Here is a 25503-nt window from a genome sequence, read left to right as displayed (position 1 = left end):
ATTTAAATTATGCTTAGAGAAATATTTAAAAATATAAAATCTATATCTAGACAAAAATGTCAGTGATCGCCATGAATTAAACAAGTATTTAAATCGTTACTTTGATAAACTAAATAGGAAAAAGTTTAGAAAAATACTTCCTCAAGAATTGGAGAAAATTATCTCATCATTTGTCTCTTTTTCCTTACCACCGCCACCGCCCACCCCCCTCCCCCCAAAAAAAAATCGTTCCAAAAAGAAGCTTCCATTTAAAACAAAAAAACCCTGTCCTTTGCAACCCTCGCGCTAAGAAGATAGTGCAAATGTTCTTAGGCAAAAACAAAAACATTTGAAAAGATTCGAATTAAGACCCACAGAAGCGAATGAAGTATTACAAAACTGCTTTATTGGAAATGAATGAATAGTTTGAGAAGTAAAGCTCAATTTGAATTGCTGAAGGAAGGGGCGGAGAGGTTCCTCAAGCGCCGGAACTCTGGGGATTGTAGTCAGGAAACGGCGAGGGTTTCTCCTGGGGAATGTTTCTTGGCTTAGCGCTTAATAGACGGAGAGTCGTTTGGGCCAATTCACTCTTTCCGGGTTCTCATTGGATCCTCCGGTTTAACACTTTGGGTATTTCCCTTGGTCACCAATGAACGCTTTAGTCTAAGAAGACAGTTTCTGATTGGATATTTTATCCTCGCTTTGGAATGGCCTCAGCCAATGGGAAGGCAGAGCTGGCGGAGGTGGTTGGGTCATGAGGGAGAGCCCGTAGAGCCTTTCCCCGCCAGCGTCCTCGCTTCTAGGCTTCAGAAGTCAGCTTGGTCGTTTGTCGTCGCTGACCCTGTCACGCGCCTCTGGGTTCCCCTACCTCATCGTCGATGTGGCCCTAATGGTGCGGCAGGCCGTGGATTCCTAGAGCGCTGGAGTGGTATGTAGTGTCTGGGGAAGGCAGACAAAGCGGTGGGGCCGGGAAGGCCGCAGAATGCGGGCCCCTGCACCCAGGCGGCGAATCTTCCGGGGCGGGGGTGCTCTGCCCACCTTCACGTCAGTCAGGACCCAGCAGTGCGTCCCTTCAGGTTCTGTAGTGTCGTGCTCCCACGACACTTTCCCAGTGAAAATGATAGCTTTGTTCAGTTCCTCTCCGTTTGCATGCCAATTTTTACAAACCCTAGTTTAATTATTATGACTATTTGACCGTAGCAGCATTAATGGGTGTCTTCGTCACTTCATCTCTCCAGGTAATTCTTTGGGAACTTTGCATTAGTTTTGTGCCCACGCTCGTCTATTAGGGGCAGAAAGAAGGAAGTGGTTGTGTTCGGCTTCATTCAGGCAAGCCCAGTGTTCATTTCTCTGTATTTTAAAAGCTGTTCTTGGGGGCACTTGTGCATACAAGCAGCTCCTTTCGTGTGTGTACCCTAACACTTGACCTTATAGAATCCCCACAGAATCAAATATTATTCTTGTTTGGTAATTGCTGGTACTCATCACCATGCGAAGTTCTTATTCTCTTTGAACCTGACGACCACTCAGGATTATTATGAGAGGAAGCTGAGGCTCAAAGGTAGTAACCCAGCCTCTCGAATAGTTAGTTAGGTGGTAACAGGCAAAGCCAGATCTGATGTCAATGTCTAGGTTATTAAAAAACAAACAACTTAGCTGAATGTGGATTTAGGGTGTGGGTGTGTTTCTTCCACAGTTCTGTGTATTTATATTTAACTTTGCATATGAGAGTCAAATACATCGTCGAGTTGAGTGGTACACCTTGGCTGAAAGAAAAGACAATCTTTCAGGCAGCTGCCTAGCTACAGGTGCTTCACATTATCACCTAATTCCTGTTTTTTTTTTTTTTTTGTGGTTCCCTGACTAGAAGGATAGAACTGACCTGGGAGAAATACGGATCTCAGGCCTCACCCCACCTACTGAATTGGCTTTTTTAAACATGGGGATCAGAGTGCTTGTTAAAGTTTGGGGTGCATTCATTGTCTTATGATGATTTGTTTGTCCTAATTGAACAAAATGAGAGAAAGGAAAAGGTATGCCTTGTGCCATTTCCTACCTTTTCCTGGGCAGATCCTAATTTTTGCCATCTCTTTATCAGTGGACTGATATGGTTGAAAGTCTTAACTCTTCTGATTTTTTTGTTCATCTCAAAGGAACAGGGGAGGCTCACTGAAACTGAATCATTCCCACCGAGTGGTTCTCTAAGTACTCTTTAGATGAGAATGGAGGGTTCAGGTTCCAAGGCCAGTGTTGTACACCAAAGGCCATCACCCAGCATATTTGGTTCTTAAATGTGGTTCCTGGACCTTTGGTCCAATGGTTGGTTCTGCAGTTTTGGTTTTTGGATGCGGTTTGTGCTGGTGACAGCACATAAAGCTCATTCCTAAGCTGATTTGTAAACAGGGATGTTCATGCTGTTGATAATAGAAGCACCTAAGAGGCAAACTCTTTAATCTTATGTGTATTCAGTCTATAGCTTTAAAAAAAAAAGAAATCATTTTTTAAATTGTTGAAGCAACTGTATTTTCATTTTGAGAAAACTATCTGCCAAGTACTATCCCTTTAAGGCCTTGTTTTCTCCGAGTCTTATATTTTGCATCTGCTTGCAAGCTTCAGAAATTTACCTTCTCAAATTTTTTTCTGGGGTATGATATTTTAAAATATGTTAAGAGTTAAAGATCCTTAGCACTGGTTTAAAGTTGCTTAGAAGTTATGCCAGTACTGTTTTTTGAATAACTGTATTTTTTAAAATTGATTTTTGACTCATTGTAACTTAAAACCATTATTTTTGTTGAGCATTTAGAGTGTGCTTGAGTACTCTGAGCCTTTTAGTGTGTACTGTTATTTCACTTGGACAATATAGCATTTAAGAGCTGTTGTGATTAATTTTCATTTTACATATGAAGAAACTGAGACAAAGAGTTTAAGTGATCAGCCTAAAATCACATTTAACAATGGGTGGAGCCTGGGTATTGACTCACATAGAACCTTCAATTGGGTGTATAAACAGCTTTCTTGGGAGCAATATCTCTTGACCACCGCCCCTCCAGCCCCTGCTATGGCTTTACTCTATATCTTTGTGTATTTCAATACTTTCGAAGGCTATGGCTGTTTATTACTTTCCCTCTTCCCACCCTCGGCGGTCCCCAAATAACTTTAGTAGGCTTTCTGGAGTTATAGAATAATTTTGTTCCCAGCCCACCTCCTCCACTGGCATTGTTTTTGGAATTAGCATTAAACTAACTCATTAATTTGTGGTAAGTATTTACACCTTTATATTCCTCCTAATAAGAAATATACTGTGTAATTTGGTTAATGGAAGTTCCTATTTTTAACTTTCTGGATCTGTGAAGATTATTCCTTGATATATTGTATTTTGGCTTGTATGTTTATCGTGTTACGTTACCTAGAAATCTTGTTTACTTTTGTGGGAAAAAAAGGTATGCTGGGTTTCAAAGGAAGGTATGGGAAGTGGAAAGACCTGACCAGTTTAGGAGATAGTTATTGTTCAGTTGCTCAGTCATGTCCGACTCTGACCCCATGGACTGCAGCACACCAGGCTTGCCTGTCCTTCACTATCTCCCAGAGTTTGCTCAAACTCGTGTCCTTTGAGTCAGTGATACTATCCAACCATCTCATCCTCTGTCACCCACTTCTCTTCCTGCCTTCAGTCTTTCCCAGCATCAGGGACTTTTGCAGTGATTTGGCTCTTGGTGGCCAAACTATAGGAGTTTCAGCTTCAGCAACAGTGCTTCCATTGAACATTCAGGATTGATTTTCTTTAGGATTGACTGGTTTGATCTCCATGTTGTCCAAGGGACTCTTGAGAGTCTTCTCTAGTGCCATAGTTCGAAAGCATCAATTCTTTGGCGCTTAGCCTACTTTATGGTTCAGTTTTCACATCCGTACATGACTACTGGAAAAACGATAGCTTTGACTAGATGTGCCTTTGTTGACCAAGTGATGTCTCTGTTTTTTAATACACTGTCTTGATTTGTTATAGATTTTCTCCCAAGGAGCAAGAGTCTTAATTTCATGGCTGCAGTCACTGTCCACAGTGAATTTGGGGCCCAAGAAAATAAAGTGTGTCTCTGTTTCCATTGTTTCCCTATCTGTTTGCCATGAAATGTTGGGACTGGATGGCATGATCTTAGTTTTTGAATGTTTTAAGCCAGCTTTTTCACTCTCTTCTTTCACCTTCATCAAGAAGCTCTTTTAGTTCCTCTTTGCTGTCTGCCATTAATATGGTACCATCTGCATATCTGAGGTTATTGATATTTCTCCAGGCAGTCCTGATTCCAGCTTGGTTTTCCTCAAGCCGAGATAAGATTTTAGCTCAGTTCTGTAAGTAGCTTTTGTCACCTGGGGCAAATTATTTAAATTCTCGGAGACTATTTCCTTATCTATCAAATGAATGACCTCACCTCAGATTCTGTTTCATTTTTCTTAGTATGGTCCACCCAGGGATGGACAGTTGTGCTTGGATTTGGTTCAGATTCACCCTAATCTCCCAGGGCTTCCCTTGGGGCTCAGCTGGTAAAGAATCTGCCTGCAATGCAGGAGCCCAGGGTTCAAAACTTGGGCTGGGAAGATCCCCTGGAGAAGGAAATGGCAACCCATTCCAGTATTCTTGCCTGGAGAATCCCATGGATGGAGGAGCCTGGCAGGCTACAGTCTATGGGGTCGAAAAGAGTTGGACACGACTGAGCGACTTTCACTTTGACTCTAATCTCCCAAATGGCACTGTTGTGAGGCACAGGGCAAGGTACCCTTCTTGGTTTCTGTGTTTATGACCTTCTTTGACTCTCTTCTTTCCTTAGAGGATTTTATCTGCTGTAATCTTAGTAAGCTTGGTTTTGTTCACAGATGAATTAGAAAACAAGCTGTCAGCTAGCAGCTTTTCCCTGAGACACTTAGGCTCCAGTAGTATCCTAGAGGAAGAAAACACTGGCAGTGTTACACTTTGCGAAGTGTTTTCAGTTGCTGTTTTGTCTGACTCTTTGTGACCCCATGGACTGCAGCATGCCAGGGCGTGGAAAATCCCATGGGCGGAGGAGCCTTGTAGGCTGCAGTCCGTGGGGTCCCGAATAGTTGGACATGACTAAGCGACTTGACTTTCACTTTTCACTTTCATGCATTGGAGAAGGAAATGGCAACCCACTCCAGTGTTCTTGCCTGGAGAATCCCAGGGACGGGGGAGCCTGGTGGGCTGCCGTCTATGGGGTTGCACAGAGTCGGACACGACTGAAGTGACTTAGCAGCAGCAGCAGCAGGTTCCTCTGTCTGCAACCATCTCTCTGAGTTTGCTGAAATTCATGTCCATTGAGTTGGTGATGCCATCCAACTGGGTCATCTGCTGTCCCCTTCTCCTCTTGCTCTCAGTCTTTGCCAGCATCAGGGTCTTTTCCAATGAATCGGCTCTTCACATCAGGTGGCCAAAGTATTGGAGCTTTAGCATCAGCAGCTGTCCTTGCAGTGAATATTCAGGTTGATTTTCTTTAGGGTTGACTGGTTTGATCTCCTTGCAGGCCAAGGGACTCTCAAGAGTCTTCTCCAGCACCAGAGTTTGAAAGCATCAGTTCTTCGGTGCTCCTTGAGAAGTTAGCAAGGGTTATAAACTTGAACTGTAAAGATTTTATTGTGACTTTGATGTTAAAATATATATTGCTAAAAAAGAATTTATTGGAATCATGAAGATGATATATGTTCTTCAAACATTGTGCACATATAAATAACTTTTTTAAAGTTAGCCTGTCTTATGTTCATTTGACTGTTCCCAGACTGTGGAATTTCTAGTTCGTAAGTTTTTTGTATGGTTTAGATACATCTATTTCTTTCTGAAGGTGTTGTGATTCTGATGGTTTAATAAATGCTGTAAAACAGCTCAGTAGCCTGGAAATGATTTTTCCAACCATTTCTACAGAACTTCAGAAGATTTTTGTCCACGTGTATGGCATAGAAGATGAATTCGTCGTCCTCCACCATGAATGAGGAACCTGATGCTCTCTCTGTAGTTAACCAGCTCCGAGACCTAGCCGCAGATCCTTTAAACCGACGAGCCATTGTCCAGGATCAGGGATGTCTGCCCGGCCTTATTTTATTTATGGACCATCCCAACCCCCCTGTTGTCCATTCAGCTTTGCTCGTAAGTTGCCTACAGTAATTTTACTCTCAGTATATAATTTTGCAGTTAAAGAAAATTTGGAAAAATAGCAGATGACATGGTAAGAAGTTAAAAGTGTAGAGCAGATACTAGTGTGACTATATTTCTGTATGTGCAAACATGAATGTGTATAGTCCTCTTATACAAATGGTAAGATACAATATTGGTTTTACTCTGGGCACAAATGGTAGCATAGTACCTGCATGGAATGTTCTGCAACTTCCTTTTTTCAAGGAAGAGGAAGAAATCTTAAGGATTATATCAATACAGAAAGACACTCAAAGAGGCACTTATGTTTTGTTTTTGTTTTGTAACAACTTTAAGATTAAATCACAGACCTTGCAATTTACCTACTTAGAGTGTACAGTGTGGTGAGTTTTAGTGTATTCATAGTTGCAGCCATCCCCACAATTAATTCTAGAATGTTTTCATCTTGTTGGAAAGAAGCTCTACTCTTTCTCTATTGTTCCTCAGCCCCTACGCCCTTTCCCTAAACAGCCACGACTTTCTGTTGTTTTCTATTTGCAGATGTCTCTGGCAAAAGTGTGTATATATTTTCTATATAAATAGAATCATATAATATGTGGTCTTTGTGACTTGTTTCTTTCACTGAGCATAATGTTTTCAGGGTTCATCCACATCGTACTATGTGTCAATACTTCATTCTTTTTTTTTTTTTTTTCAAGTTTTCCCATTTTTTAAAATCAGCTTTTGGCTGCACTGGTCTTTCTTTGCTGAGCATGGACTTTCTCTAGTTGCAGCAGGTGGGGGCTCCTCTCCAGTAGCAGGGTCTGGAGGGGAGTGCCAGAACTGCTGTCCCTGTAGAGTCGGGCACACCACCTTGCCAGGTGGATGTATTTACCAAATCAGAAACTCTGAATCTCCTTTTTCAGGACTTTTTATAGAGCTCAATTTCCATCCTCCCCCTACCTCCCAGATCATTGTGTGTGTGCTAAGTCGCCTCAGTTGTGTGACACAACTATAGACTATAGCCCACCAGGCTCCTCTGTCCATGGGATTCTCCAGGCAAGAATACTGGAATGGGTTGCCATGCCCTTCTCCAGGAGATCTTCCTGATCTAGGGATCAATCCCGTGTCTCTTATGCCTCCTGCATTGGCAGGCAGGTTCTTTACCACTAGTACCACCTGGGAAGCCCAGGTTGGTGGGTGGGGCTGAAAGCTGCCACCCTCTAGTCATTTGGTCTTTCTAGTGACTAGTCCCAGCCTGAGGCCATCAAGGGGCCCCAGCTTCCCTTACTTCTTCCACATAAACTCAACCAAGTGTGGTCTAAGGATCTCCTCAAACTCCTGTTGGAAAATTCCAAGGCTTTTAGGAGCTCTGTGCCAGGAACTAGATAAAGACCAAAGGTATATTTTTAAATTATATTGTTCTACCCTAACCTCCCCAACTCTGCTCTCTGCCTGCCTAACTGGGCAAGACCACCGGCTTTCACTGGGCTCCCCTCCCCTAGTGCAAGTAAAAATCCAGGTAAAAGGAGTTATAGGAAAGGTAGGAGATTGCAGTCAGAGCCAGGTTGCTGGGCTTGTGATTTCACGGATGGTACCATTCCTGGTGATGACCAGGCACTTTGGAGATGTTGTGGAGAGGACCGGTAGGAAATGTGAAGGTCAGTGGAGTGACAGGGCCCTTTTGGATGGTGTAGTCCACAGAGGTATTCCCCTGCGACTCAGGTACTGAACTCTGCAGCACATGATGAGAGAGGAGGAGGTCTGTAGAACAGCCCAGTCCCCCAAGAATCAGCACTTGAAGGAAATGTGCAAAAATGTACTTCAAATCTTAAGAGAGAAGCATCCTAGAAAAGTGAAATTCACAAAATAGAAATCTGTGAGAGTGAGTTCATGTTTGGCTTTTCAGTTAAAAGCAGGAAAAAAAAAAAGACATTTTAAAAGTGAATTATAAAGCTAGAAACCACCCATTCCATAAAGGGGGTTGTATGTTTTGTCCCTCTTGGTAGTTTCTTTTAATTAATATGTAAAAAGCACCTAGAGAAATGATGGCTACTGGGACTGCTTTCTGAAATTAATTAATGGAATTTAGTTCCTTGTATCTTTGTTAGGATGAAGTGAAAATAAAACCGGAACATCCTGATTTTGACCTTAAAGATAAGTTGGGAACTTTTGTTTCTAAGAGCAGATTCAGCTCCGTCAGCTCAGAATTATTTTTTTTCCCCTAGAGGACTGCTCTGATGATCACATTTAAAGAAGAGTTTCCAAACACTTCAAAACCAATTGCTTCTAAAAACAGAAACCTATTTTTCACTTTCTTTCCTTTTGCAGTCAGTGAGCACAGGGTTTCACTTTAAATTGTCCGGACATGTGAATTAACTTATTCCTGTTTTTGCTGTAGGCTCTTCGATACTTGGCAGAGTGCCGTGCCAACCGAGAAAAGATGAAAGGAGAGCTGGGAATGATGTTAAGCTTGCAAAATGTTATACAGAAGTAAGTACAGTAGGTAGTGTCTCCTAGGGGGGTAGAGAAGTGGATCGTGTTATTTTACTGAAATTGGTATTCTAAAATGAAGGCATAGCTTTGTAGGTTATGTGGATTATATGTCAAAAACTGTTCTGATGGGCAGTGTTCTGTTTATTCTTAAACATGGATATTAACAGTAGTCCTTATGAAAATGCTTAGATTTTATTTAAAATGTTGATAACACATTGTGCTTATGAATGTTATTTCTTCTAAGAAGAGAAAATCCTACCTTGTATGAGGTTTTGTGAAGTATTTATTGATTTGCTAGTAGAGCAACACAGTGACATTTGAAAATACGCAGTGTTATAGTACATAATTCTTCTGTTACTCCATTTAAGTCTTACTCAAAAGAACCTTGATCTGTATCATGACTGAAGGGGCTTTAGGTGAGATTTTCCTTAGCATCATTGAGAGGTCTCTTAGAGATTGAGAACCATTAAATCTTTTTTTTAACTTAATTAGCTGTACCAGGTCTTAGTTGTAGCATGTAAACTCTTGAGTTGTGATAATGTGAACGCTCTTGTTTGCAGCATATGAGATCTAGTTTCCTGACTAGGGATTGAACCCCAGCCCCCTGCACTGGGGTGTGGAGTCTTAGCCACTGGACCTCCAGAGAATTCTCAGAGCCATTTAATTTGAATTTTAGCAAATGGGTGTTTTTTTAAGTATACCTTTCATCTTAAAAAGATTTTCATATTCATCATCTTATTTTGCTATTTGAAGTGTGTTAGATAAATTTTATGGGTAAGAAAATTACAGAGAGGTCAAGTTTTCTATCTGTAGGCCTTCAGCTGTGTTGCCTCTGGGGATGTCCGGTTCTCAGGCCTCACCGATTTCCTTGTAAAAGGATAGAAATTGAAGTGTTTTGATACTTCTACTGTGTCTGAAAGCAAAAAAACTATGTTTTCTGAGGCTTTATCTTAGTTTACTTTGTATCTTGATCTTACCTAAGACATGATTGTCTTTAAGATATAGTAGGTAACCATTTAATTTACTGGCTTTGAAAATTTGCAATTTCTTTGGCTTGAGCGTTCACAAAATTTCTGTAATGCTCACAAAATATCTGTAATTCCCAAACACTATTAAATTATATCTGTGGCGAATCTTCCAAACTGACTTCCAAGAAACTATTTTTTTTCTTAGTGTTCTTGGCTTGTAGATAAATTTTATTTTATTAATAGTTTTGTTTTTAATCGAGCTACACTGATAGGCCCCTTGATCTTTGATAATGACAAGTTAGAACCTGAAGGGTTTTTTTTTTTTTAATCCAGGTGATCAGTTAGGAATAAATATTAGAAAATATTGACTGGGATTAATTTTATTAATCATTGCCCTTGATTTGAGGTCAGAGTGCTTGAGGATTCAGTGGGATATCTGTGTAGAAATGCTCTGTAAATTCTAAAGTGTTATATAAAATACGAGGTTGCATTATTCTTGTTCCTAGTGGGCTTTAATGCCATATAATTAATTATTTTTAACTGGCATACTCTTTGTGAAACAGTGAAAGGATTAAGTGTAATATGAATGCTTCTGTACGATTATTTTATTCACATAATGAACTTAAGATTGTGTATTCTTTTAACAGGTTTGTTTATTGAAGCTGAAAATACATGGTACAAATTTTAAAAATGTAAGAAATGAAAATTTCTGTTTATTAAAATATACTTCAAATTTGAATTTTAGAGCAAATTTTAGAGGCACCATAGATTTAACCTATAACAGTTTCTTAGCTTGGTTGGCTAAGGTTGTGATACATATATATGTATGTGTGTATATGTAAATGAGAGATCCATCTGTAACATAGTAGGGAGACTATTAGTGTATATATTTTTTATAAACATTTATTTGGCTTCATCGAGACTTAGTTTGTGGCCTGCAGGATCTTTAATGAACTCTTACTTGCAGAAAAATGGGATCTAGTTCCCTGGCCGGGGATCAGTGTCTGGGAGTGCTGAGTCTTAGCCGCTGGACCACCAGGGAAGTCCCTACTAGTGTCTTTATAGGAGAAGAGTTGTGTCAGCTCAGGTCGTTACCTTGCAGTATCTTCTGGGAGGAGAAGGGGGGGACAGAGAATGAGATGGTTGGATGGCATCATCAACTGAATGGATGTGAGTTTGCGCAAACTTCGGGAGCTGATGAAGGACAGGGAAGTGTGCTGCAGTCCATGGGGTGGCAGAGTCAGATATGATTGAGCGACTAAACAACAACAAATCATCTGGGAGGGAGATCTTGAGATGGAGTTAGAACTGGAAGAGCTTACTATGAGATAGGGTCTGTAAAGATAGAAGGGAATGAAGAAGGATCGGACTGTTTTCTTTAGACTACAACACAGACCTGACCTCTGTTAAAGGAAAATGAAGAGGAAACTGAATGGGACAAGGAGAGTGTCAGACTGCAGTGCAGATCTGACAGAAAACTCTGGAGGGAGGTGCAAAGCCAGGGTCACCCTGTAGATGAGTCTTGCACTGGGCAGAACTGGCCAGGCCCTAGTGCGCCCATTGCTTGGGTCTCCCCAGGAGGGATCAGGCCTTGGATTGTGTGGTGTGCCAGATCTCAGGGCCACTGTTACTGGCGGCTCTACCACTCTGCTTCGTACAGCCGAAGGGCAGGTTCCTTAAAGGGAGATCCAAGGTGTGTCTTCATGGTTGCTACAAGCTTTCAAAAAGCTTCTATTTTTAATACAAATAAAGTATACTTTTTTGGACAGGGTGGTGATCCTTGCTGGCTCCTTCAGTAGTAAAACGAAGGCACATTCATTGCATACTCCATTATAATTTGGTCCTCTTCCCCTCAAAAGTGGAAATACAATGTAATAATTTTTATATATGTTTTTCAGCTCCTTTGGCCAGTGGAGATCACAGATTTGAAGGTTGCCTTTTGGAGAAGGAAATGGCAACCCACTCTAGTACTCTTGCCTAGAAAATTCCATGGATGGAGGAGCCTGGTGGGCTACAGTCCATGGAGTCGCAAAGAGTCGGACACGACTGAGCGACTTCACTTCACTTTAAAGCTTTTTAAAAGTCACCTCTGTTTACTGAAATAATCATTTTAGAAGTTTATCAGTGAATGTTATCAGAAGGCTGATAAAACTGTGTGTTTTGGCCTGTCAGCATGTAAGGCTGTGAAGTATTAGAATCAGGTTTTGGTTCAGCATGTTTCACTGTGTTGTAAACTATCTCATGGCTTGGACATGATTTTCTCTTTTTTTAAAGAAATTGAATTGCTCTGGCTTTTTATTTTCTCATTTACTTTTTTCTTTTGGGTACTTATGTTAAATATTCTTAAGAAATCAAAATGAAAAGGTTTTATCATATAGAGCAGGGTAAGTTTTATATATACATAATTATTTCTGTCCCAGGCTTTCCCTAGTTGTGGTGTGTGCAGGCTTCTCACTGTGGAGCACCAGCTCTAGGCATCGGAGCCTCAGTAGTTGCAGTCATGGGCTTGTGGGGCTGGTTGCTCCGAGGCATGTGGAATCTATTCAGAGCAGGGATTGAAACTCTGTCCCTTACATTGGCAGGTGGATTCTTAACCACTGGACCACCAGGGAAGCTCACTCTCCCATTCTTACATAGATCATCTTGGTGAGCCATAGCACAGGAACACATATAATATAGATATCCTAATTGTTTTCAGTGATGTGGCTGCTCTGTGACATCCAGGCAGTCAGGGTGGAATTCAGATCAGTTTCTCTCTGTTGAGCAATACTGAGTTAGGAGGAGATTGAGCTGTGATTCTGTGAATCTGTGCAACTCAGAAAGCGGCAGAAGGATCTCCTCATATCCCAGTAAGACCCTGCAGAATAGAGATCTTTTGTGGCAAGCTGCTACTTCATAATTGACTGAAGAGGAATCCTCTCTTAAGTGATCAAAGTAAAAACCAGAAATCAGAAGAAGGTGGGGAGAGTAGAGGTTGTTCTTACCATGAGAATCAGGGAGGAATGTTTTATAAAATAGAGAAAATTATGCATCTTATAATTTCTGTCCTTTAATCACCAAATTATATTTTGCTACAGAATTTTGTGATTTTAACATGTTACTCAAAAGCAGGTTTGACTTGTGTTTAGGTCACTTTGGTGCTTAGAGATCAGCAGTTGGATTGACTTCAGTCATTGTTGTGTTCAGTTCTTCAGTTGTGAAGAGAATTTTAAGTTCTCTGTCACTCAAAATGAATCTGGTATTGTGTTCTAATTTTAATTCTCCATAAATGAAAGCTCAATTGTTAGTGGTTAGAACTTGTTTACATTTTATTTTTATTTTTTTAATTAAAAAATCATTTTTACATTTTATTTTTAACCCTGAATCTCTGTGAAGAAAATTTTCAGAATATCAGTTTAGGGGAACATCTAAATTCCGTTTAAAACATTTGTTAATTAGTATTTCAGGAGTAATACTTCTTCTGATAGAAGATGCATTTTATAAAAGCATGTGTGAATATCTCACATGAAATATGCTATAAGTAAGTCACTTTAATAAAATGTGGCATTTCAACTTCATAGTATCTCATTTCATCTGGAGAACTTCCTAAAATTCTAGATTTTGAAACAGTGCCATAGTAATGGTGGACTGTCCTTGCTAAAATCTTGGATGAAAAATATATGCTTCATTTCTTTATGCTTTTTCTTTTGTTTTCTTTCTTTTTTTAATATGATTAAAAAAATCAATTAAAAAAAATTGAACAGGACAGTTGAACGAGATTCATGGTTCACTTTTTGTTTTCTTGTGATTTTTGAAAATGCTACTGCATTTTGCCTTGATTTTTATGTTACTTGTATAGAACAGAGGTTGGCAAATTTTTCCTAAAAAAAGAAAAACAAACCAGATAGTGGTTATTTTAGGCTTCGTTGGGCTCACAGTCTGTGTTGAGGTACTCACCTCTGCCCTTGTGAGTCAAAACAGCCAGAGATGATACATAAATGATGGGCTGTTGCCTTAGGGTCGTAGTTTTCCTGCCTTTGGACTCCATTGTTAATAAACAGAGCTGTTGACTTTCTTCTTAGAAGCCTTAATTTAGGATTGTTTCTGCATCGAAATAAGATAGAGGATGGTTTTCTGAGTTGCATGAATATTACAAGAACACTTTTTCTTAGTGAGCAACACAGGAAAAAAACAGTAAAAGCAACTCCTAAAGGAAAAGTTGTGAAGTTTTTCCAAAGATGATAGCAAGCCTTCTAATACTGAAATAGTATTTTCATTGCTTTCATGAAGTGTATGAAAGTCTTATCTGGCTTTTATAGGTAATATAAAATGTTATTTGCAGCATCAAATCATCTGAATTGCTGTTTATGATCAATAAGGAGATATATCCAAAATGAACATTATTTTTGATATATAATAAAGATCAGAGTTCACCTTTCAGTGTTTTATGAGTAACATTTTGAGTGTTTTCAATATAGATAACTGTTTAGAAAAAGTGGTGAAGGATCAGTGTATTTCATTATGGAATAGTAGATTACTGAGAGCAGAATTCCAATTATTTGAAGAGTTTTTCAAGATGGTCTTTTTCTTGGATGTCAGATTTTAAAGACTGAAGAACTAAACCTTAGAGCATTAATCAGCTCTTTCAGTTTTCACTTGTCTAAAAGATTATGGCAATTAATACTTGTTTAATTATACAGTCTTTCTTACATTTATGGCCAAATGTACCACATAAATCTAGACTTCTTGTACTTGAATGTTTTAAATCATAGTATTTGAATAGTAATTTTTTTTTTAAAGACTAAATTACTTACTTCCAAATCTGTAGATGATCTTGACTTCTTTCTGGTTTTAAAAGCATTTTTTAAAAATAAGGGGAAAAAAGGAAATTATTTATAATTTATTGTGATACTTTATATACTGCCCAGATCAAGAAGTAACTTAATTTTTACTTCATTTTTGCTTATATACTTTTGCAGAGTTCATTTTGCCTAAGACAAAATTTTACTCTGTTTTAAGAGTGTCTCTTAAACTGTGTCTCTTGAGACTGTGTCTGAAGAAACAGTCTATATAACTGTTTTATAGGAAGCGCAGCAATAAAATTAGTCCTATGAGGTATACTTTTAACATGCTTTGAAACAAAGTGAGACCATCATGTGGATTTTACTATATTATTCTTTTAAAATCTTTTGCTTTTAAGTAGATAGGAATTGAAAAATCTTCCAGAAAGGAATTTATTACTGTATGAAAATGATGAAACTTGGAACTGTGAAATAAAGGAAGTTAAAAATAGTGGTGGTGGGAGTATTTATTTTATATCAGCTTCTCAAAGGGGTTAGTAGACCCATTTGTTTAAGAACTAGTGCTATCTAGTTCTAGTTCCTGTTCTGCAGAACAGAAAGATAATAATTTGATATTAGTCTTTTAAAGGTTTGGTCACTACTGGTTGGTTAGGAAGCACATAAAAAAGTTCTAGAATAGTGTGTGTTTAAAAAGTTTTATGAGAAACATCATTAGATAATCTATTACATGTCATGATGATTCTTTTATTTGATGTAAATGTGTTAAAAACAGTATTCATAGTAGAGAGGAAAGACTTTTTAAAAAAATTTTTTAATTCATGGTGCTTCTTACCCATGTCCTTGTACTTTTTACAACTTCTGGTTGGCTGGTATTCAAAATACCTCACAACTGCAGTGACCTGTGAAACAGCTATCAGAAAAGTGCTGAGACATCTCCTAAAAAAATAGTCCTGAGACATGTCCTAAAAAAATAGTCCTTTTGATAGTTTCCTGGAATACAAAGCCAAAATCATTCAAGGTAATTGATCTCTGTGGTCAACAGTAGCCCAGAAAAACCCTTGGTATGGTAAGTTGGGGGCCCAGAAAACTGCCAGAGAAGCACCCCAGGAGTTGATGGTCTGTGTAGCTGGAGTGTGTACAGTCTGAATATCAGGGATGAAGTATTCCCGCTCATCCAGTAAACAAATAGATTACGCAGAATTTTGTTAGGCTCTGTGGAAGGGATGGAGAGAATATATCCCTATTCTTGAAGAGAAATGGAAAATTTTGATCAGTAGTGTTAAGTACATGCATAGTACTTTGAATGCAGAGGAATGAATATGGGTGTTGGGGTGAAGAGGCTTCACAAAGAAGACTGTGGTTGAGCTGAGCCTTCAAGGATACAGTCAAGGTGAAGCTTTTCTGGCTGATGTTGGTAAAGCTGAAAGGGGACAGATTGTAAAATCCTTGGGATGCATGTTACAGGGTTTGAAGTCAAGTGAAATGAAAGTTGCTCAGTTGTGTCCGAGTCTTTGTGACCCCATGGTCTATATATAGTCCATGGAATTCTCCAAGCCATAATACTGAAGTGGGTAGCCTTTCCCTTCTCCAGGGGATCTTCCCAACCCAGGGATCGAACCCAGGTCTCCTGCATTACAGGTGGATTCTTCACCAGCTGAGCCACAAGGGAAGACCCCGTAATTGCCCAGGTATAGGTGAAATGAGGATTATTTTCTTAGTTATGTGTACTTATTGTTTATTCAATTAAACTAATAAGAACCATTAAACCTGTGCTTCCAGTTACGGTAACCACTTGCAATGTGTGGCTATTTAATTAAAAGTAAATAAAATTGTTTAGTTTTGCTTGCCACATTTCAAGTCCTCAGTAACCACAAGTGGTGAGTGGACATTTCTATCAATGTCAAAAGTTTTGTTGGACAGAACGGCACTAGGCATTTATGTGAGGAACCATAGTAGGATTGAAAATTTTATGAAAACTATTGCCTGAGTTGTGGTTTAACGATACGTACTTGCTTTGTAAAAGGTACATAAAAACGTAAATTGAGAAATGGTGTTTGTTTTTACTCACAATCCCTGTATTGAAATAACTAATATAAATGATCCTCTCCTATTTTGCTTTTTCCTTTTGGATTTTTATGTGTTATATTTTTTTGGAAGTTAAACTGAGTGTTGAATGTTAGTGTTAATCCAGGGACATGTTATATCCTGATTTTTTTTAGTTGATTTCCTATTTAATTAATGATTTCTTTAAATGTGCTTTTATACCACTGTAGTGATGAGTTTTAAATATTGATGAACCATGGGTTTAAATTGAAACTAGAAGACTATTATAGACTAGATGCTTTTTCTGCATTACTGATTATTCTGGGATTCACCAGTATTTCTTTCAGATTGAACAAAGCATCAGAATGAAGAAAACAAGGTTTTGCAAAGTTAAGGAATAAAATTACAGAATCAGTAGAAGTGACAAGACTACTTTGCCAATTTACATGTTTCTTTTCAAGGTCTACAACTCCAGGGGAAACAAAACTGCTAGCCTCTGAAATCTATGACATTCTTCAATCTTCCAATATGGCAGATGGGGATAGTTTCAATGAAATGAATTCACGTCGAAGGAAAGCTCAGTTTTTTCTGGGAACTACAAACAAACGTGCCAAAACAGTGGTTTTGCATATAGATGGTCTTGATGATACGGTAAGAATTGTATAAACACATGATTCATAACATGGGAGAGAGAACTCATGTTAACTGGTTACCTCAGTATCACCTGCTAACAATCTTCAAGAATAAGTCCCAATACCAGTATTTTATTCTGAAAATGAGGGGCATTTTATGCTTAAGGGGTCAATTAATCAAATATGTATACCCTAAGAATATGACTTCAAAATACGTGAAGCAAAAACTGACAAAAATGCAAGGAGAAATAACCAAGCTCCAACTAGAGCTGGAGATTTGAATACTACTCCCCCAATGAATAAAACAAGTATACAGAGAATCATTAGGAACATTCAGTTCAGTTGCTCAGTCGTGTCTGACTCTTTGTGACCCCGTGACAGCATGCCAGGCCTCCCTGTCCATCACCAACTCGCAGAGTTCACTCAAACTCATGTCCATCGAGTCGGTGATGCCATCCAGCCATCTCATCCTCTGTCGTCCCCTTCTCCTCCTGCCCCTAATCCCTCCCAGTATCAGTCTTTTCCAGTGAGTCAGCTCTTCGCATGAGGTGGCCAAAGTGTTGGCGTTTCAGCTGTAGCATCATTTCCTTCCAAATAACACCTAGGGCTGATCTCCTTTAGAATGGACTGGTTGGATCTGCTTGCAGTCCAAGGGACTCTCAAGAGTCTTCTCCAACACCACAGTTCAAAAGCATCAATTCTTCGGCGCTCAGCTTTCTTCACAGTCCAACTCTCATATCCATACATGACCACTGGAAAAACCATAGCCTTGACTAGACGGACCTTTGTTGGCAAAGTAATGTTTCTGTTTTTCAATATGCTATCTAGGTTGGACATAACCTTCCTTCCAAGGAGTAAACGTCTTTTAATTTCATGGCTGCAGTCACCATCTGCAGTGATTTTGGAGCCCCAAAAAATAAAGTCTGACACTGTTTCCACTGTTTGCCCTGTTTCCCCATCCATTTGCCATGAAGTGATGGGACCAGATGCCGTGATCTTAGTTTTCTGAATGTTGAGCTTTAAGCCAACTTTTTCAGTCTCCTCTTTCACTTTCATCAAGAGGCTTTTGAGTTCCTCTTCACTTTCTGCCATAAGGGTGGTGTCATCTGCATATCTGAGGTTATTGATATTTCTCCCGGCAACCTTGATTCCAGCTTGTGCTTCATCCAGCCCAGTGTTTCTCATGATGTACTCTGCATATAAGTTAAATAAGCAGGGTGACAGTATACAACCTTGATGTTCTCCTTTTCCTATTTGGAACCAGTCTGTTCCATGTCCAGTTCTAACTGTTGCTTCCTGACCTGCATATAGGTTTCTCAAGAGGCAGGTCAGGTGGTCTGGTATTCCCATCTCTTTCAGAATTTTCTACAGTTTATTGTGATCCACACAGTGAAAGTCTTTGGCATAGTCAATAAAGCAGAAATAGATGTTTTTCTGGAACTCTTGGTTTTTCCATGATCCAGTGGATGTTGGCAATTTTATCTCTGGTTCCTCTGCCTTTTCTAAAACCAGCTTGAACGTCTGGAAGTTCACAGTTCACGTATTGCTGGAGCCTGGCTTGGAGAATTTTGAGCATTACTTTACTAGTGTGTGAGATGAATGCATTTAGGAACATAGAAGACTCAGCTCTAACAACCAACTTAACCTAATTGATATTTATAGAAAACCCTACTCAGCAGCAAGATAGTATTTCTTCTTCTCATGTGCACATGAAACAATGATGAAAACAGTCCAAATTGTGTCCCCTAAAACAAGTCTTAAAAGAATTAGAACCAAGCAAAGTATATTCCTTGCTCACAATGAAAAGCAAGTTAGAAATCAATCACAGGAAGATATCTGGAAAATCCCCCAAATATTTTAGAAATTTAACATGTTTCTAAAATAATCCATGGATCAGTGAATAAATGAAAGGAGAAACTTGGAAGTATTTTGAACTAAATAAAAATGGAAATGCAGTGTCAGAATTTGAGGGAAGCAGCTAAAGCAGAGTTTAGAAAGGAAATCATTAGCACCAGATGAATATTATATACAAAAAGGAAAAGGCCTCAGTGACTGAAGCTTCTACCTTAAGAAGCTAGAAAAAGAGCAAAGTAAATCCAAAGTAAGCAGAAGAAACAAAAAAAGCAGAAATCAGTGAAATGGAAAACCATAGAGAAAAATTGGTGAAACCAAAAGCTGATCTTAGACATGATCAATTAAATTGATAAACCTCATTTCTTATCATGAATAAGAGAGGTCACAAATTTATCAATGTCAGAAGTGAAGGAACATTGCTATAGATCCTTTAATATAGACATTGAAAGGAAAATAAGTGAATATTTTGAATAACTTTGTCAATAAATTTGATAATACAGATGAAACAGGAAGATTTCTTGAAAGATGGATTGCCAAAGCTCACTTAAAAAGAGATGGATAACCTAAATGAATAGCTCTGTGTCTATCAAAGAAATGGACTTTGCAGTTAAAAACCTTCCTATAAAGACATTCTGGTCTCAATGTCTTCATTGGTGAATTCTATTAATACCAGACATTTAAGGAAAAAGTAATACTAGTTATACAGTTTTTTAAAGTACTGTATAGTAGTTGTACACTGTTGATTTTTCTCAACTCTTTCTACCTTGTCGGCTTTTAATATTAGGTGCTCAAGGTTGAATTGTAGTGTGTATCTTCTATTTGTGTCTATTTTTCACATGGACAGGCACTCTGTAGTTGGACCTTGCTTTTTAAATTTTAATTCTAAAAATTTCTACCTTTGATCAGGAGTGCTGGGGTCATTCACCATTCATATGATTATTGATGTGTGTTTGTGTGTGTGTTAATCGCTTCAGTCACCTCAGTCGTATCCAACTGTTTGCACCCCTTTGGACTGTAGCCTGCCAGCTCCTCTGTCCGTGGGATTCTCCAGACAAGAATACTGGAGTGAGTTGCCATGCCCTCCTCCAGGGGATCTTCCCGACCCAGGGATTGAACCGATGTCTCTTCGGTCTCCTGCATTGGCAGGCAGGTTCTTTACCACTAGTGCCACCTAGGAAGCCTGATTATTGCCGTTAGCACTCACTCCTCCTGGCCCCTGGTAACCACTGATCTACTTCTGTGTCTATGGATTTTCCTCTCCTGGACATTTCATGTAAGTGGAATGATAACAGGATGTGGCCTTTCATGTCACGCTTTCTGTTAGCGTGATGTTGTCAGGGTTCATCCCTGTTGTATCGTGTCAGTGCATCATTCCTCTTTATAATATTGCATTGTAAGGGTATATGGCATTTTGTTTATTAATTCATCAATTGATGGAAATTTGGCTTATTTCCACCTTTTGTCTTTGTGAATAATTCTGCTGTGAACGTTCATGTACGAGTTTTTGTGTCAATAAATGTTTTCAATTCTCTTGGGTATGTTCCTAAGAGTAGAATTGCTGGATAATATGGGAGCTTTATGTTTAGCTTTTTGAGCAACTGCCAGACTTTTCCACGATGGCTGCTCCATTTTACACTCTCTCATCAGCAATGTATGAGGAATCCAGTTTCTCCACATCCTTGCCAACATTTATTTTCCATTGTTAAAAAAAAGCTATTCCAAAGGGTGTGAAGTGGTATTTTATTGTGCTTTTGATTTGCATTTCCCTAATAACAATGCTGCTATCTTTTCGTGTGCCTATTCGCTGTTTTTAGTGGTTGACTATACCACTAAGTAGTGTTTAGTGTTTATTGTGTGCATCTTTATCATAGATTTTCTCTTTTGGAAAAATGTTCATTCTCTGCCCAATTTTTAAAAAAAATTTGTCTATTTTTGAGTTCTGTTAATATCATGTATTATTATATCAGGTTTATTTTTGTATATTGACCAACACTCTTCATTCCTAATTGAATGAAGTTCCTAATTGGTCATGGTGCAAAATCTTTAATATGGTTCTAGAATCAGTTTGCTGGTGTTTTGTTGAGGTATTTTGCATCTGTATTCATAGAGGATATTGGTTTGTAGTCTTTTTTTTTTCCTATGTGCTGTCTTTGTCTGGTTTTGGTATCAGTGTTATCCTGGCTTCATAAAATGAGTTGGGAAATGTCTGGTTGTGAAGGGTTGGTGTTGATCTTTAAACATTTCGTAGAATTCACCAGTAAAGCCATGTGGTTCTGGGCTTTTCTTTGTGGAAAATGTTCTGATTATAAATTCAGTCTCTTTAATTGTTCTGTAGTCCATTCATATTTTCTTGTCACTTTACAGTTTTTTTTTTAGATTTTTAAGGAATCTATCGTTTTGTTGAGGTTATCTAATGTGTTAGGCATACAGTTCATAGTGTTTACATATCCTTTTTTTGGTAAACTTGGTCATAATTTATCCTCTTTTATTCCTGTTTTTAGTAATTTGAGTCTTCTTTCTTTTCTTGGTCAGTCTAGCTAAAGTTTTATCAAGCTTTGTTACTCTTTCTGAAGAACCAACTTGTGATTTCATTGATTTTTCTCTCTCTCCCCTCCCATTCTCTCTTTTTTCCCCTACTCTAATCTTTATATTTCTTTCCTCTGTTTGCTTTGGGTTTAATTTGCTCTTCTCTTGTTTCCTAGAATGGAATATTAAGTAATTGGTTTGCGATTTTGTTTTATTTTAATGTCATTATTATAGCTATAAATTTCCCTCTAGGCACTACTACTGTCTCTGCATCCCGTCAGATTTGGTATGTGGTGTTTCATATTATTCATCTGAAAGTATTTCCTAATTTATTTGGTGATTACTTGTTTGACCCATTGGTTATTTAGGAGTTTAATTTCCATATATTTCTGAATTTTTCAAATTTCCTTCTGTTAAGGCCCATATCTACCCCTTCTGCAAAGACCCTCAAGTTTTCCTAAACTTAACTAAAATACCACCCTATATGTGCCTTCAAATATGTGACTGTAGAATTGAAATAGGGATGTTTACTTTCCCTGTTCCCTCCTTTCCCCCCCGAGTTAATAGTTCATTGTTTGGTTTATTGCCATTCATTATTTTGCACATTTTAATAACAGTTTGCCTTTACTTTTTCAGTCCCGGAGAAACCTGTGTGAAGAGGCCTTGTTAAAAATTAAAGGCGTTATTAGCTTTACTTTTCAAATGGCTGTTCAGAGATGTGTGGTGCGAATCCGTTCAGATCTTAAAGCAGAGGTTGGTATCTCAAATGGCTAAATACGCTTGAGGTTATGGTAAACACATCCATGTTCAAAAGTGTTGTCTTTTTATCCTGGCCTAGGCTTTGGCATCAGCAATAGCATCAACCAAGGTTATGAAGGCTCAGCAAGTTGTGAAGAGTGAAAGTGGAGAAGAGGTAAAAGCGCTGTTTAGTTTGCTTTCTGCTTGACTCTTTCTCGACTATTCCTTGGGGCTGGCAGATGGCTAGTATTTCTAGACAAATAGCTGCTGAGCATGTAGGAATGTGGCAGAGTCAGATTATCTTGGTGTTTCTTGGTTAACAGTTAATACTTCTAGAAATATGGAGAAATATTTTGTAGATTTCGGACTATTCTTGATGTCAGTGGAGGTGTCTTGATGATTGTATGTGGAAGGAAAGGATGTGTGGTTTCTTTGCATTGGTTTTTATTTTGTATTTATTTTTTTGCATTGGTTTTTAAATATTTTCTAAACTTAATTGATTTTGCCAATCTAAAACAATTAAGATCCAGTCCCATCATTGGGCAAGTATATACAGTGAAAATCTTTGCCTCTTGCTACTTTTCACTAGCTTTGTGATAAGGGAAAAGATTCTTTAGTTCACTTGAGTTCCCAAAAAAAGGAGGGTCATTGACCCTTTAGGGGCCCACTGCAGCCAGATACTTGTTTTTGTCATCTTGAAATTGACAGAAGTGTTAATCACTCAGTTGTGTCTGACTCTTTGCAACCCCATGAACTGTATAGCTTCCCCGGCTCCTTTGTCCATGGGATTCTCCAGGAAGGAATACTGGGGTGGGTAGGCATTCCCTTTTCCAGGGGATTTTCCCAACCCAGGGATCGAACCCGAGTCTCCTGCATCTCCTGCACTGCAGGCAGATTCTTTACCATCTGAGACACCACAGAAGTTGAATATTTATTCCTGGAGCCTCAGGAGAAAAGCCTGAGAATTATCATTTGCAGTTCTTCCTTCTGTGCCTACATAGTGCTCTTTAACTGGACTTACCTTCAGACAACAAGAAGATACTTTTTAAAGGAATGTAGCCTCTGAGAATATGGTGATGAGAGCAAGAAGTAAAGTTGACTTACAGTGTGTGACATGCACTTCCATCAGTTAGGTCAATTTTGTAATAACTCTTCATGTGTTCTCTGTATCAGATGCTGGTCCCATTCCAGGACACGCCTGTGGAGGTAGAACAGAACACGGAGCTGCCTGACTACCTGCCTGAGGATGAGAGTCCCACGAAAGAGCAGGACAAGGCGGTGTCCCGGGTGGGCTCCCACCCGGAGGGTGGAGCTAGCTGGCTGAGCACAGCTGCAAACTTTTTATCCAGGTCATTCTACTGGTGACTTCCCTTTGGGGCTCAAGGACTGTATAAGCGAACAAGGGGCCAGTTTTCCATTGTCGTGGTGAACTGTCAAGTGCAATTTGCAATAAGTTATCATGAAAAGTTTCTAGATCCCATGATTGAGAATGCTGCATTTTACATTCTACCGGACATTTTACCCCACTAAGTGGTAAAAGGGACAGAGGCGACAGGTGGAGTTGCTTTGTTGATGAAGGTATTTTGGTTTTATTGTCTTTTGTTTAATTGCCTCACTTCTTTAAAAAAAAAAAAAAAGGGTCCACTGTTAAACCAAACATGTATTTGTGCAGCTTTACATTTTATTTGACACGAAGCACGTGATTAGGAAAACTCGTTTTCTCAAGCTTCAGGACCTAGAAGAGAATTTTTTTTTCTTTTTAGCTCAAGTTGTGCATGAAGTACTGAACACTTTTCTCTGCCTTTTCTCTTGAAAGATACTTGCTTTGGTACTCTTCACTGAAAGTGGAAAGCATTTCTCGTTACTCCCCTTTTGTGCCTTTTTTTAATTTTGCCAACCATGTTTATGGACAAGACGTTACCAATGACATTTTGTGAATCAAAACGTATTCTTTGGAACGTAGCAGTCCCCCTAAGACTACAACTCTGAAAACTTTGCAGTCTTACTTGTTAGAAGTTTTTAAAGGTTAACACAAAATCAGTCAAGAAGGGAACATGTGTATCAGCAAAGTGTTAGTGGAGACTATTTGGGACCAAATGTGGTTCTAGTTGAGTACTTCCTGTTCAGTCTGGTTTATATCAGCTCTTGAGAATGATGTCCACCCTAATATTGGGAGTGACTATGAATGGTTTCTAGGCCTTACTTTGTGGTTACACACTATCCCCTCCTAGGGGGAAAAAATTAGCAAAGAACTGACAGACTTGAAAAAAGAAAAATGGAATGCCTATAATGCCATAGTGCTCCTTGGTAGAGTCCAACCTTAAAACTTGTTTGGCAGATGCCTGTTCAGTAGGTGTTTCCTCATATTGCCTTTTGTGAGCTTATTATGAACACACAGTTTCTATTGAATGAAAAGACTCCAGTTACTGCTTATAAAGAAATAAAGCCAGCATTTGTCTGTCCACTAGGTTCTTATGTTCAGCCAGGAAAAAAAAAAAAACAGCACTTCAGTGAAGATAAGATAAATAAATACAAATATATATACATATATATATTTTTGGTAGATAAGAGCTAATTACATATATGTAACGCTTTAATAAATTTCTGAAAATACTTGGCAACTAAAAATTTTCTTTGGGAAAACCCACTGACTCCAGATAAATTTTAATGCTAAATGATTAAAAACTGAAGGAGGAATAGGAGGAAACTGAAACTTTTTTTCGTCCACGTTATAGAGCTGCTATTTTATTACTTGGAGAATGTGATGTGAAAATTGGACCCTGGAGGGTGTCCTTGCATTTTCATTGCTTCTCTTTCAGAGAAAAAATTAAAAGCATCCAGTGTCACTGGAGAAAAAATTGTAAAAGAGTTCACCAACAAGAATCTTGAGTTTAGGGATATTGTGACCTTATGGAGGGAGCGGTGCTGAGGGTGTGGAGAGTGATTACTCTTTTCATCTGGGTTCTGAGTTCAGGTGACGCACACAACATATAAGCTTTCAGGGCATGTGTTGCTCTAAATGCATATTACATCTTGCTGCCAGACCAGATGTGTTCAAAACAAAACAAAACAACAAAACCACCTCCTTTCTATAGCCATTGAAACAAAGTTTACTGTTCTAACCAGTTTGTATTTTATTTTGCATTGCCACACATCTGCTTATTTAAGAAATAACATCCCTTCGGTAGTAATGGTTCAGCACAAGTAGGTATTACAGCTTGATGTGTGTGTTCTAATTCCCAGTGTTCTTTGATTCCAGGTCTTATAGAGCAGTTTAGGCAACTGTAATGGCATTTTTTGGAAATATATTGTAAAATAATAAAAGGTGATACAATTAAAATTGAATGGATGTTGCA

At 38.7% G+C, this 25503-nt stretch overlaps 1 protein-coding gene across 2 annotated transcripts; it reads left to right on the top strand.

Annotated features, from left to right (window-relative positions):
• The first annotated feature begins 718 nt into the window (after positions 1 to 718).
• On the top strand, positions 719 to 25503 carry ARMC1 (armadillo repeat containing 1). Of its 2 annotated transcripts, NM_001015594.3 has the most exons (7): positions 719 to 907; positions 5903 to 6124; positions 8511 to 8602; positions 16859 to 17048; positions 22046 to 22162; positions 22248 to 22322; positions 23321 to 25503. In NM_001015594.3, exons 2-7 carry the CDS (start codon positions 5942 to 5944, stop codon positions 23510 to 23512), a joined length of 849 nt encoding a protein of 282 aa, NP_001015594.2. In that variant the 5' UTR covers positions 719 to 907; positions 5903 to 5941; the 3' UTR covers positions 23513 to 25503. The 2 variants fall into 2 exon arrangements, with proteins under 2 accessions (NP_001015594.2, XP_010810337.1); XM_010812035.1 differs by lacking the exons at positions 719 to 907; positions 16859 to 17048 and having other exon boundaries at positions 6058 to 6124; positions 23321 to 25492.

Source organism: Bos taurus, chromosome 14, assembly GCF_002263795.3.
Source record: "Bos taurus isolate L1 Dominette 01449 registration number 42190680 breed Hereford chromosome 14, ARS-UCD2.0, whole genome shotgun sequence".
Classification (NCBI taxonomy): Eukaryota; Metazoa; Chordata; class Mammalia; order Artiodactyla; family Bovidae; genus Bos; species Bos taurus.
Note: the sequence above shows the minus strand (reverse complement) of the source record. Positions and strands in the feature narration are given on the sequence as shown.

What these genes read in the sequence shown, in the direction of transcription:
- ARMC1 (NM_001015594.3), top strand. Translation starts at nt 5,942, where the DNA reads ATGAATTCGTCGTCCTCCACCATGAATGAGGAACCTGATGCTCTCTCT. An exon ending in TTGTCCATTCAGCTTTGCTC is followed by an intron (nt 6,125 to 8,510) that starts GTAAGTTGCCTA and finishes TTTTTGCTGTAG; the next exon opens with GCTCTTCGATACTTGGCAGA. An exon ending in TTGCAAAATGTTATACAGAA is followed by an intron (nt 8,603 to 16,858) that starts GTAAGTACAGTA and finishes TTTCTTTTCAAG; the next exon opens with GTCTACAACTCCAGGGGAAA.